Here is a 13271-nt window from a genome sequence, read left to right as displayed (position 1 = left end):
AGAAACCCACCGGGTCAGAAAGCACGTCATCACTTAATAGCATGCACACTCCTCCAGAGAAACTCATACAACGTATCAGTCAAATTAATCGCTGGGTGGATAAGCCCTGACTACTGTGCCTCATTGCAATAAAGACTCCAATGATTCTTTAGGATTGTGAAATGTATAAACATGTATAAGTAGTTTTAAAGCATTATTGCTTGTAGATGCACTCTGGTTTTAGGAATATTAAACATTAAGAAATATGCTCCATTTGTACAATAAAATGTGACTCTGTGGTAAGAGTACTAACTAAAAATATATTTTTTCTTACTAAGTCTGTATTAAACTGTTTTTGTTGTCAACACAGGGCCCAAGGGGGGGTCTGGAGTTTGCAGACCTGTCTCGGTCTCCTGAGTGCTATGATTAGAGGCATGCACCACCGTGCCTGCTGTATCAGACTTCTAAATTCTCGTGTGACTGAACTGCAAATGTTACAAAGGAGCAGCCTTATTACCGTGTTCCTGGGCCTATCTTTTTTTTTTTTTTTCTTTTTTTCAGAGCTGAGGACCGAACCCAGGGCCTTGCACTTGCTAGACAAGCGCTCTACCACTGAGTTAAACCCCATCCTGGGCCTATCATACGGGTCCCAACACTGTGTGTGTGTGTGTGTGTGTGTGTGTGTGTGTGTGCGCAGCGGGTATACATAAGCCAGTGTGTGATACAGCAGCCCAGACAGCTTAACTGCATTTCACTTCTATGAGACAAGACCTAATATACTCATGTTTAATGAACATCACTTTTGGACAAGGCATCCTGGTTAATAGAATAGATGCAGACATCTCACTATTGGATTGTTCCGGTTTGACCTGTCAAAGGCAGCGAGAAGCGTTCTTTGGATTTTCCCACTGCATCTGCCATTACCTGTACCATTACAGACTTCTCTAACTACTGCTGGCTTCCATGCGTTACGAGGGCAAGTCTTTCTTTGCTATATTCTGGGAACTTAGAACAATGTTCAATAAATATTGAATATGAATATTGTGGACTGTGAAATAAAGAAAAGATCAGAATTTAGGGAATTAAACTAATTAAACTAACAAAAGACAACTTGGATAAAAGGGGCTCTGGGAAACAATTCCTTTGGTGTACATATGAGGCATATATATGTACATATATATGCCACATATTACACACACACGCGCACACACACACACACGCACACACACACAGAAATATAAGCTGTGTTCATAGAGGAGGGCAGGATGACTGGCACACAGTAGGCACACATGAAGGACTGATGAGCTCAGCGAATAAGCATCGGAGGCCTGTGTGGGTGAACGGGTGGTTATTTCTGTGTACCTCGTTCAGTCTTTAATTGGTCAAGGACTTCGGCTTTGTCTGTGAGGTCAGATTTTAAGGCGGTTTCGAGCTGGGCAATCTGTACCTTCATCTGCTGCTCCTTTAACTTCCACTGCTCTTCGTGGGCAGCACTGAAGGCACTGTAAAATACACGTGACAGGCAGGAGAGCTGGGAAGTCAGCTTCACCCGAAAATAATAAAGAGAAAGCTTTTAGTGGCACAGAGACCACTGTCATCATGTCTTAGGAATTAAGTAAACATATGCTGGTCTGCTGCTGTTGAAACCGAGGCGCCTTGCTCAGGCTGCGGTTAGGGAACATGAAAGAGTTTGTGGGATGAGCAAAGGAACTGGCCTTAATTTAGAGCTCCAAAGCCAGAAAAGTTGGCAACACTCGGCTTTTGTGGACTAGTAAAGGAATTCAGATACTGTACATACTCCAGAGGAATCCACGGTTCCAAACCTCAGTAACTAACAGGCGGGACTGTCCTCCTCACTTACAAGGCCACTCAATACCAAAAACAAAACATAATAAAACAAACAAACAAACAAACAAACAAAAAAAACCCCAAACCATCTCCACCTGATCTCCATCTAATTCCGAGGAAACGGCTAATGGTGGCACACTCAGCTGTATGGTGGTAACCCTGACACTAAGAAGTGGTGCAAAGGCAGCTTTACTCTAACAATAAATCCAACAGGCTAAGAAGAGATGACTCGACTGTTAACACAGATAAGATTATGAAGACAGAATTATGATCAATTCCTTAACAAAAGCAGAGTGCTTCGCTCTTTTGAGACAGGGTTTCTAGCACAGGTTGGTCTTGAGCTCTCTATGTAGTTGAGAATGACCTGAATCTTGTGGCCTGGTGCCCACCTCTCAAGGGCTGAGGCTCTGGGCATGCACCACCACACATAGTTATGTGGTGCTGATAGAACCTAGGGCTCTATACTCTACCAGCCGAGCCTCATCTGCAGCCCCGTGTAGTTCTGGTTTAAGTCTGCCAGCGAGCAAGGCATAGAAGACCAGAATGTGGCACAGGATAGGAATAAGTAGATGCTACTCAGAGGGAGAAAGCAACCATTTCTTTATCCAGTGGGTCCTGACCATGGCAGACAATGGTCTTCAGCAGCTTGCTTCCTGACACTCAAGACATTTCAAAGGGAGCAGCCCGGTGATTCATGTTTCTGTGGCATCCCAGGTGATAGCCAGACTCCAGGAAAACCTATTTTGATCTGCATTTCAGCAGAAAACCATTATCTGTGAAGCTTGACGTGACTGGGTAATCACCCTCAGCTCTGACCCCTCTACTAATTTTAAACTCAGTAAATGAAACAAAAGTCTACACCGTGTGGCAGTGTACTGGTGGGAAAGTAAAGGACAACAAAGGTTCCTAGAACGCCCTAATGCTGCTTCCGGCAGGCCTGAGGCTGCATCCCAAAAGACACACTTTCTGTAAAGGGCACAACTTTCAAAAAACTGTATTCATCTCACATTTTGAATATTGCACTTTGTATTGCATTTAAAATGATATTAGCTTGAAAATAAGTGGAATTTCAGAAGCCACTCTAAATGATATATTTTCCTCTGTATTCTCATTTCACCTAAGTCCTTAAAAACAAGAACCATGGAACTGATATGCCAATATCTTAAGCTAATTTTTATCAAAGGTAGAACTACTTAGACTTAAATGAAATCCAAATCAAACACATATACTTTAAATACTACAGATTATTTCTTTACAAATTCACTTAAAAATGAAGAACGCATATAACTTTGGGGTCTAGCCAAATAATTATATAGGTATGAATGTGAGTGCGTGTGAGCCTTCTATCATTAAAAACATGTACCGCCCAGAAAAAGCCTTAGCTTGGTGAAACAGGACAACTGTCCGTCCCCTCAGGCCAGCAATCAGAAACAGTAGTGTTCCATCAGCGTGCGCACTGCAGATCACCAGCAGCTAATCTGGCAGGGACATCAGAAGCTGTGTGTGTTTAAATTAAGAGCAATTTAGCAGCCTGGTTTCTCCAAGCCCACAAAATACTGGTGTAAATCGGCATAAGTCAGTCTGAATTTAGTCCACTGCTATCTTCCCTCTAAATGTAGGGCTGCATTCCACTGGCGTTTCATGACGAATTCCTTTTGAATTTCCTATATTCCTCTATGCTGGCAGCCATCTGCGCAGCTATAAATGGTGAGCCACATCTGGCTCCATTTTCACCGTAAGGTCTGTGTACATGATTAAATCTGCATATAAGGAGAGTATTTAAGAACGTTTTACTCATGGAAATGCTCTATATATACCACCAGGGGCAGTGAAGGGAGGACGACTGTCTCTATCCACTGCCCTAGCATATTCTGTGACAGCCTCCAGGATGGGCTCAACAGCATGCCCACTAGCTGCCCTGGGTTTCAAGTATACTGTTAACACACACCCTTGATTAAAACACGATACAGTCAAAATAAAAGCTAAGGAAGTCTTCTCTAGCCTCGGGTCTTCTTTCTGGGTGTGAGAAATAAGGGGGTCCAATCCGCTCTCCCATAAAGAAACCCACAGGTTCTTCAGCAAGAGGACTGCAGACACGAGTCTGTGCTGCACACACGGGCAGTCTAAGGGTGGCTTTCAGTGCTCTTTCACAAACTGAGCAGATAAACAACTTCATGTGTTCACTTCTTGAAAGGGTCACTACAACAGTCAAATTAAACAAACAACTATTAGACCAACGTCTCTCAAAAAGTTGATACCTTGAAGTCACTTTCAACAGGAATCCTGGACCCAACCTTAAAATGAAAACTTGGGAGTGGATGGTGGTAGCAGTGGTCTGTGCTCACAAGTGCGTGCGTGTGTGTCCGCCCTGCACTCGGGAGAGGCATAGAAGGGGGGCTGAGAAGCCTCCGAGGGTTGTGTGTATCCATTGTCATTGAAGGCCTACTGCATCAAGCAGCTCCCTGGCACTCAAACTGTACTAATTTCAGAAATGGAACACAGCCTCACCATATTATTGCATGAAGCTTCTTTTAGCACACAATAAGATTTAATTGCAAAAAAATTATTTTGAACCTTCAAACTGAACATTTTTTGAAGTTCTTATTTTTTGGCATTGTATCAAAAATGTTTTGCATATTAAAGAAGTCTCATACCAAGTACTAACATGAGGGTTTTATCTTACCACATGATTCTCTAATATGTCACATGTCAAGTAATAAACACATTCAAAATTTCATTTAAAAAAGGAAGATGAGAATGCAGCCTGCACATCATCTTCTTCTCCTGAAGAGCGGCCAACTGTGAATAACAAACACATGCCCTCCCTCTAACGCACGCTATCTCGGTGACCAACAAAGAAGCAGTGTGTGTAGTTTCTGATTAACAGTCAGCAACGATGAGTACGAGCGAGACGAGAGGAGAGCTGGAGAATCTGGGATAATGGTGCTGCCTGTAGTCTCGCTCTGTTTCTGAAAGAGGGCTCTGCTGTCCTACCTCCAGCGGCGTATACACACGCTGGACTGTAGGCTTAGGTGCCACTGGTTTTTGACATTGTTGTGATGCTCATTAGAGCCACTTACTTCTATGGAACTCATTTAAAGTTTATGTGTAAGCAGCCCAGTGAAGTCTGCTTTCAGTGATGCTGAACAAATTCACACAACCCAAAACACTACAAACAAAACAAAACAAAGCCCTCAAACCCTTCAAAGTCAGAGTCACATTCTTAGATCATCTTCTACTATGGAAAGATAAAACTTTATGGTGATTAAGTAAATATGAGAAAGATAGGCTTTGTCAAGATTCTATTTATGTATCATTCCCAGATAAGTCTAATGTTTCTATTCCAGGAAAATGTGTCCAGTAAATTCTCAAGTTGGAGAGAAGTAGAAATTTAGAAGTAATGGCCAAATGATACTTAGCATTTTGTATTTAACTACGTTAAATTATTTATAGTTACAAGAGCCTCGAGATAGGCATAAGTCAATGAATATTTCTGCATGTACGATAGGTCCATTATTTTACAGATGCTTCCTTTGCACATGGATGATTTTCCAATGCAGTTAAAATCAGGGAGAGTGATATACTTGGGGGGGGATCAAGTTTTAGAGTTGAAAGATTTGGGTCCAGTCCTACATGGTTACCCTAGCCTGCGGTGGCTGCACAGGTCTGGCTCCTGTCTCGGTTGTTTCCCTTATAAAACACAGGGCTACCGTCGCTTTCCACCTAGGAGGGCATTGTACACTCTGTGTGGACACCTGAAATTGTAAACATATGATTATGAAACATATAGAGACATCAGTGTCAATACACACAGTTCCTTAAAGATGGAAATATAAACCAGAGGTGGACTAGATTCTTAGGTCAAGTTAATTAAGGACAATTAGAAGGCTTCTGCAATTCCACATGAAGGTCAGCCAGGCTACTCCTGCCAGAGGGCCCAGATATTTAATCGGTATCCTACTGTTGCCAATCCTTAACAAACAGACAAAAGTAAAGGTACAAAGTACTAAGGTAATGCTGAACACCGGCTGAGACCATGCTTCCATAGAATCAAAATTCCAACACTCTTTGTGAGAATTAAAAATGTTAAAGTATATTAATTTATAAAATAGTCAAGTAAAAGATTAAAGATATGTTTATAGCACAGATACCATTTTCTGAGGCTTCGGTATATTATCAATATGAAGCAATGGTTGAATATCAGATAAAAGATATTTAAACATGCTAAACCTGCTTCTATGTTATTCCACACTTATTACCACACATACTGAAAAATGGTAATAATCACACTGATGGGCAGATCAGAATCATTTAACCAGACTTAGCCATGGAGGAGAATTTTGTTTCAAATATTACCAGAAGAGGTTACTTGTAAAATATTGTAATTATGAAACACGTTAAAAACTGAAAGTGAAGTAGTTCTTCAAAACTCATCTTGCGCTGAGGTGCCTGAGTCTCACTAAAAGGAACACAGATAATTGCAGGATAACCTTTGCAGACCACATCTGCTGTCTTTTGAAAGCCCAGGAGAAAAGAATTGAAGCTCAAAGAACGTCTTCAGGCCTTAAGCTGACATCACTCTTCAAGAGAACATAATGTCTGTGGAAGGTACTCCACCCTTGTTTTATCTTCCTTGTCTGTAACCTGAGCATGTAGAATCTGATAGACCACGGTGTTGTGAGGATTTATAGGGATGGCTGCAGACCGTCCCACATGGCGTCTACCCACCTCTAGTCAACAAGCTACACTGCCTATTTCAACAAACAACCTGGTTCTCCGAGAGGTGACAGACTACAGCTCAGGTTAAAAACCAGTGATTAGGGCTGGAGAGATGGCTCAGCGGTTAAGAGCACCCAACTACTCTTCCAGAGGTCATGAGTTCAATTCCCAGCAACCACATGGTGGCTCACAACCATCTGTAAAGAGATCTGATGCCCTCTTCTGGTATATCTGAAGACAGCTACAGTGTACTTATAATAAATAAATAAATAAATAAATAAATAAATAAATAAATAAATAAATAAAAACAAACAAACAAACAAACAAACAAACAAAAAACCCAGTGATTAATGCCTTTAAGAAGCTTATTTTTCTTGTCATGATGTGCTGCTAGTTTTAAAATCAAAATTAGATATATGACAGTAATGCTTTGATTAAAGAAAGAAAGAGAATTGTGATTTACCTGTTATAAAGTTTATCATAGTTTTCCTTTAAAAGTTCTCGTTCCTTTTCTAAATCATTAATTCTATCCTGCAGCTAAAATGAAAATAAAATTACAAAGAGTTTTCATGGTTTAGGGTTAGCACTCTGGACTCTGCAAATAAAATTATACATTACATCATTATCCTATCAACCCACATGGTAAGGAAACCAGGAGAGGTCCGCGCATCCTCTTAGTCTTTACTCCTTACCCTGCAGCAGCCGACTACAGCACAGACAGAGCCTGCATTCAATTCAGTGTTGATTTCTTCCATGTCGTTAAATAAACACTAAATTAATATTCCTGTTTTAATTTAGTAGAAACGTATGCACTACTTTATGACAACATGAGCCGGAACTCAATAAAGAATGTGTTAAGAGCTTTTTCTTAAGTCCCTGGAAAAACAGTATTTTTTTACTTTCTACCATGATGAATTCCATCATTACATTCATTTTGTATTAATTTTCAATTGGCCCATAAACATGAGTATTAACTATTCTTCAAGTTCATGGTTCAAACAAGTTTGTTAGTAACTAATTTAAGGACACAATTTCTCTTGCTCCTTGGAATCTATAAATACTAGATATCTGAAGAACAACTAAAATTGTATTCCCTTAAGAATAACTAAAATTATATTCCCTTAAGAATAACTAGAATTTTATTAGTTTATCTTAGTGAATAAAGTTTTCAGAAAAGATTTAGATAACACTGTAATTTAATTAGATCATTATGATTAAAATATGAATTGTTATACTGTAGTATTGAAGGTTTTATTAATAAACATGTTCTGTAGTCACTTTTGGTTTTTTTTTGCTACAGAATAGAGTACTTAAAATTCTTCTTGGGGTTGGGGATTTGGCTCAGTGGTAGAGCACTTGCCTAGCAAGCCCTGGGTTCGGTCCCCAGCTCTGAAAAAAAAAAAAAAAAAAAAAAAAAAAAAAGAAAGGACCATTAAAAAAAAAAATTCTTCTTTATTTTCAACATTCTCTTTAGAATAAGTTTAACAGACTTTGGTGCTAGTTTGGAGGTAATAAACAGCAACAGTAATAAAGGGGTGAGTTTTCAAACACCCTCCCTGAAAAAGATAACTGTTCAAAACTGCTGACACAGCAGAGCACAGTGTCTCCCTTAGAAGAGTCATTTCTAAGATTCCCTTCTTGTGTCTCAAGGACTAAGTTTAGGAACACTCCCCTCTTCAGACCATGTGACCTGATGTCACTTTTCCTTTTGCCCCAGGCTCTTTATCCCTATGTAAGCAGTGCCTGTTTGCAGGTATTTTCACCATCAGTTTGCATTCACATTCTGTACTAGGTACTCTATCCTGCCGCATTCAAAATACCAAACAACTAGTTCAGGACTCTGACATGAATTCAGTGTTTGAACTGTTTCTCTTCTACTGCTCAAATCAGTTGTGGAGAGGTTGTCATGCAGCGAATGACTGCGCTCCCTCCTGGGGTGCTCACCTCCTCCACTCTCCGCTCTGAAAACCTGACAGAGTGCAGCTGCTTCTCCAGGCTGCAGCACTTCAGTCGCTGTTCCTTAAGCTGCATGTTTAGCTCATCTCCATTTGCCATCAAGGCATCGTGGCTGATCCTGAGTGTTCTTTGCTTCTACAAAACAAAGAGAGGAAAATGTAAGCATGTCTAACACTAGGCTGTGAAAAATTAATTACAGTCCACCCTGGCTTCACCCTGGACATTAACAGTGCACACTTTATTCTCCATGTCATAAACAATGTGTGTGTGATGCAAAGAAAGAGAAGGTCAGTCGGCCATCACACAACACAAACCGTCTTCCCTTTTATTTGTTCCTAGGTTTTGACTAGCTGACAGAAACTGGTAAATAAAATGGTTTTAGTAATTTCCCCCCTTTTACTATGGCTACGGCAGCTGGACATGCTGTCTAAATGCTTCAGCATGGGTTAAAAATTGCTGATCTAAGATACAGAGATGGAAAGGATTTGCCATCAGAGCATAAATAAACAACGTTGAGCAGTAAGCTGCTAATTTTAATACAATGTTTTTTAATTCTGCAAAAATATTTATTCTGTAAAATATAATTCTGCAAGATAAACCCTTCTTAATTTTTGAAAAGTTTATATGTGAACATGCTTTACAGTCAATTTTACATATTTAAATTCCATATGCATTTCAGAATAAATAACACTGGTTAATATTTATAATAAGGTTTTCTGTAGACACCACTGGATCATAACACGGAATACCTGCCCTGCCTAAGTCCCAGTGAAGGCTTTCTTAGTGCACCTGGAGGACAGCTGACGGTTCTGCCAGGTTAGAGCACGTTAGAGTCGCTCTCATCACTGCTACATTACCACAGCTACCTTTACTGTCTGTCCTTTGAGCACCCCACATCCTCGAGGCTGCTGGTCACAACCTCTCGAGCCTTGTCTCTACGCTACGCTTGGAAAGCTGTACCTGCACGGTAGCAGACACTGCCTATTTCACTATTTGGACAAATACACCAGGAGTCACTGTTACATGGAAATCAAGAGAGTCAAAGAAGCCAGAGAATCTAAAATCATTTGTCAATTCCTGTCTTAATTCCTCATCTTTGAACTGCTACTCCTACATGTACTTTTGGTTGAGAGAGACTTTATCTGCACATTGATAGAGGCAATTAACACTGCCCCTCACAAAACAGACCCCTCTCCTATAGAGGCAATTAACACCGCCCCTCACAAATTGACCCCTTCCCTATAGAGGCAATTAACACTGCCCCTCACAAAACAGACCCCTCTCCTAGGAACTTGTGTTTCTATACAGAAGGTATACAGTTGGCATTAAAGGAGGTCCTGTAGGTTGGAAGGCATCACTCGGGGCATAGCTGGAAGGCTCTGAACTATTTACTTCAATAGTGAAGCAGGAATCCTACAAGCCCGTGCCTCCAACAATGCAAGCTTTCCTTGTCTCTGCACTTCAGAGAGTGTGACTTGACTTCAGCCCTGACCATCTGGAATGTTCAGAGCTCATTCTGTTAATTACCAACAACTAGTACATTCCAGTGTACACGGTCACTTGAAAACCAGGCCGAGGGTGGGAAGCCTGAGGCCCGGCAGCCTGAACTGTCAAGGCTTGAGATAAATGACAGCTGATGCCATGGGCACTCAGATACTTTCTGATACTGGTGGTGACCAAAGAAACACAAAACAAAGCAAAATCCACATCAAAGCAAGATTTAACAGATGCAATTATTGAGCAATTCCTAACTCTGGTCTTTATTGCACACATGTGAAAGTGAAGCTCTGTGCCCGTGCAGAGACCTCTTCAGGGCTGCAGGTCCATTACGAGCTCAGAAAAAAGGAGATGAAAAAGAACGTTGCTGGGATGAGAGGATTTACAACAGATGCACTTATGAAAATGACTTGATAGTTATAAAAACCCGAGTGGTTCTTTTATGTAAAATATAAAAAGAGAAGTTATATGCATTTGATATAACAAACATTAAAATGAAATTTTAGTGGAATTATTAAATATTATTATTAAAAATTGTTGATCCCTTTTCATCGGCAAATAGAAAAAGCACAGTACCTCTTGAAGCTGAATGAATTTTCCTTCTATGACTGAAAGAGCATTGCTTTTCTCCACTAGTTGTTTATGAAGCTTTATCATTTCTACATTGTCCCGAATATTTGACCTTTAAAGTTGTGTTTAAAAAAAAAAGAAAAAAAAGTTAAAAATACGAGTTAAAAGGAAAACAAAAGCCACCCATGCACATGCACACACCAACTATGGTTGATTTACTTGTATTTTAAGTCGTTTAAAGTTTTCTATTATTGTAATTTTGGCAGATTATTTAAGAACTGGCCATTATTCATTCTGGAAGGTGCATAAATGAACCATATGAGCTTCCAAACTCGATGGCTATGCTAGCTTCATCCCAATGATAATAAAGACTGACAGCCATTCTAGGATGCTCTGAAAGACCTCACAAACCCATCAGTTTTCAGCCAGCGGCATTACCAGCAAACTTTATGCTTCCTTAAAGGGCTGCTCGGCTGCTCTCCTGGAGGGACGGGAGAGGCAGCGGCGTCATTCACTTCCCACCATGCCCTCTGCACGCGCAGTATTACAGATTATCGTTTATTGGAGTTTCCTCTTGGAGTTTCAACTTTTCAAAACATTTCCCAATAAGTGACTTAGCATTTTATACTAACAATGCCCAAAGCTGGCATTTAAATACGTTGCAGCTGTGCCTTTAGCTGTGAGAGATTATTTGATGTCCACGGGGTATATAGAAACCTTATATGCTGCAATACTATTTTGTATTTTTCCTACTGAGATTAAAGCAAATGTAGAATTTAACAGGAAGATCTTGTTAAAGGTTAATCATAGATCTAAATGAATACCTGTTCTCAGAAGGCATTTATTTTCTTGACAGAAAAAAGGTTCCTTAATTTAATGCCTCATTTAAACTTTTTTTTTTAAATTGTGAGGCATTGATTTTAAGGCTTCACTTTAAAAAATATAAAGGTAAAAATTTTAAATTCAGAAAATTATTTCAGTATTTAAACTAAGTAATTTTACTTCTAAGGCTTACCTAGCATTCACATATTGGAAACATTGTCACAAGGCCCAATGGAACCAGAAAATGCACTACAGAGCTCACACATCTGTAAACCAGCTGAGGACTTGAAATACTCCGTTTTCCTCTTTGATATTTGAAAGTTCATTGTATTTTGGCATTGCACAGTTAGTTGTCCTCACACAGAAGATAAACAAGTCCAAGAACTTGGATCTTTCCCAGGGCACAGTCTTAACACAATGTTAAAATAATTATGTGTCTAAAACAAGTTATCTAGCAGTTCTGGGCACAGAGAGAACAGTGTGCTTATTGCCATTCTCCTTGTTGTTACATTTTTTTCATTAAAATATGAAGGATAAAAAAAGATTCAAAACCATTTTCACTCAAAATATAAAAAAAAAATTGAAGTAAAAATACAATTTACTTTTTTCTCACCAGAATTAGCTGGTTTAACCACTCAGTAATATGTAGCATTTACTGATACAGAAGGGCAGAATGTGACTCCAAAATATATGCATGTCTGTGCGCCAGGCATGTGCCGAGTGCCCCCGAGGGCAGAGGGCATCAGATACCTCGGGACTGGAGTTATAGATGGCTATGAGCTGCAGTGTGGGTCCTGGGACTGGAACTTAGGACCTCTGGGAGAGCAGCCAGAGCCATCTCTCCAGAGCCTTGCTCAGTTCTTTGCTCTTTTTACTGGGGGAAGGAGGGAGCTAAGGATCAAATCCAGGCAGTCATTCTGATATTTTGTTTTAAAATAAAGTTTCCAAGAAGAATCAAATACACTTAACATGAATGTCAGTAACAGACAATTAGGTCCTGGCAGTCACTTCCTTGTTACGGCACCCCTAAATGGGAGGCCAACATTCTGTGTTTGGCGGAGGAGAGCAGGGGCTTAAACATTGTGATGTTTTGACTCGTGGCGTTCTACTGAGCATTCCACTGAACACCTTGGGTGTGAACTTTCCAAAATACTGGTAGGAAAAGAGGCAAAGCATTTTATACTAATTATTCCCAACACTAGACAGGAATACAACTGTATTAATAATGTGGCACTTGGTCAGTTTACCACAGAGCACAGATACTCTGGACAATGCAAAAATTCCACTTCCATGGAAGGGCTTGGCAGGTGATAAGGATTCTTATCCAATGACCACACAGTTTCTGAAGACATAACTGGAGGTGATAATCTGTCATATACACGTGCTGGTCAGAGAAATAAAGTATGCCACAGTAAAGTCAGCCACGTGATACTGGTGGTCATGATGTGCAACTGAGTCTCCTCAGACTGGATGAGCAACTCAGCATTTTCACATGAACTCTAGGAAAAGAAGAAGGATACAGGGTAGGAAGGGAGAGAGATGTACAAAAATGCTGAGGGAGCCAGTGAGTGAGGCACAGGCGTCACTCCTCGCGCAGCCAGGTGAGCACCAAGGCCCGTGGAACGAGAGCTCAGGCTGGATGCCTGTGGAACGAGAGCTCAGGCTGGATGCCCGTGGAACAAGAGCTCAGGCTGGCTTCCTTTAGGAGGTAGAAAACGCATCAGCAGCAGGGTCAGAGATCTCCTCATGAGAACCGTCTGTCTCTCTACACAGAGGAGGAGGATGTTCTAACAGAGCCACTCGCAGTCAGTAAAGCTCTAGATGGACTGACAGCTGTCCCTTTGTGTGAGCTGCATCACACATGGTAAAATGTCCTGCAG

General features: G+C 40.5%; 1 protein-coding gene across 14 annotated transcripts in view; it reads right to left on the bottom strand.

Moving 5' to 3' along the window:
• The window catches only part of Rpgrip1l (Rpgrip1-like), a 92881-nt gene that overhangs the window by 58743 nt on the left and 20867 nt on the right, over nt 1-13271 (bottom strand). For 10 of the 14 annotated variants that reach the window (XR_010059993.1, XM_063278006.1, XM_063278005.1 and 7 more), the window contains 4 exons: nt 10576-10681; nt 8491-8637; nt 7010-7083; nt 1342-1481 (listed from right to left, as the gene is read on the bottom strand). Coding sequence is in view for 11 of the 14 variants with exons in the window: in XM_063278006.1 (XP_063134076.1) it covers nt 1342-1481; nt 7010-7083; nt 8491-8637; nt 10576-10681 (467 nt within the window). In the remaining 3 variants the exon portion in view is untranslated. Of the gene's footprint in view, nt 1-1341; nt 1482-7009; nt 7084-8490; nt 8638-10575; nt 10682-13271 lie in introns of those variants that run through there. The other 4 variants (XM_063278013.1, XR_010059994.1, XM_063278011.1 and 1 more) reach the window with 4 other exon arrangements.

This window comes from Rattus norvegicus, chromosome 19 (assembly GCF_036323735.1).
Source record: "Rattus norvegicus strain BN/NHsdMcwi chromosome 19, GRCr8, whole genome shotgun sequence".
Taxonomy (NCBI): Eukaryota; Metazoa; Chordata; class Mammalia; order Rodentia; family Muridae; genus Rattus; species Rattus norvegicus.
The sequence above is the reverse complement of the archived record's forward strand: the minus strand, read 5'-3'. Positions and strand labels throughout refer to the sequence as shown.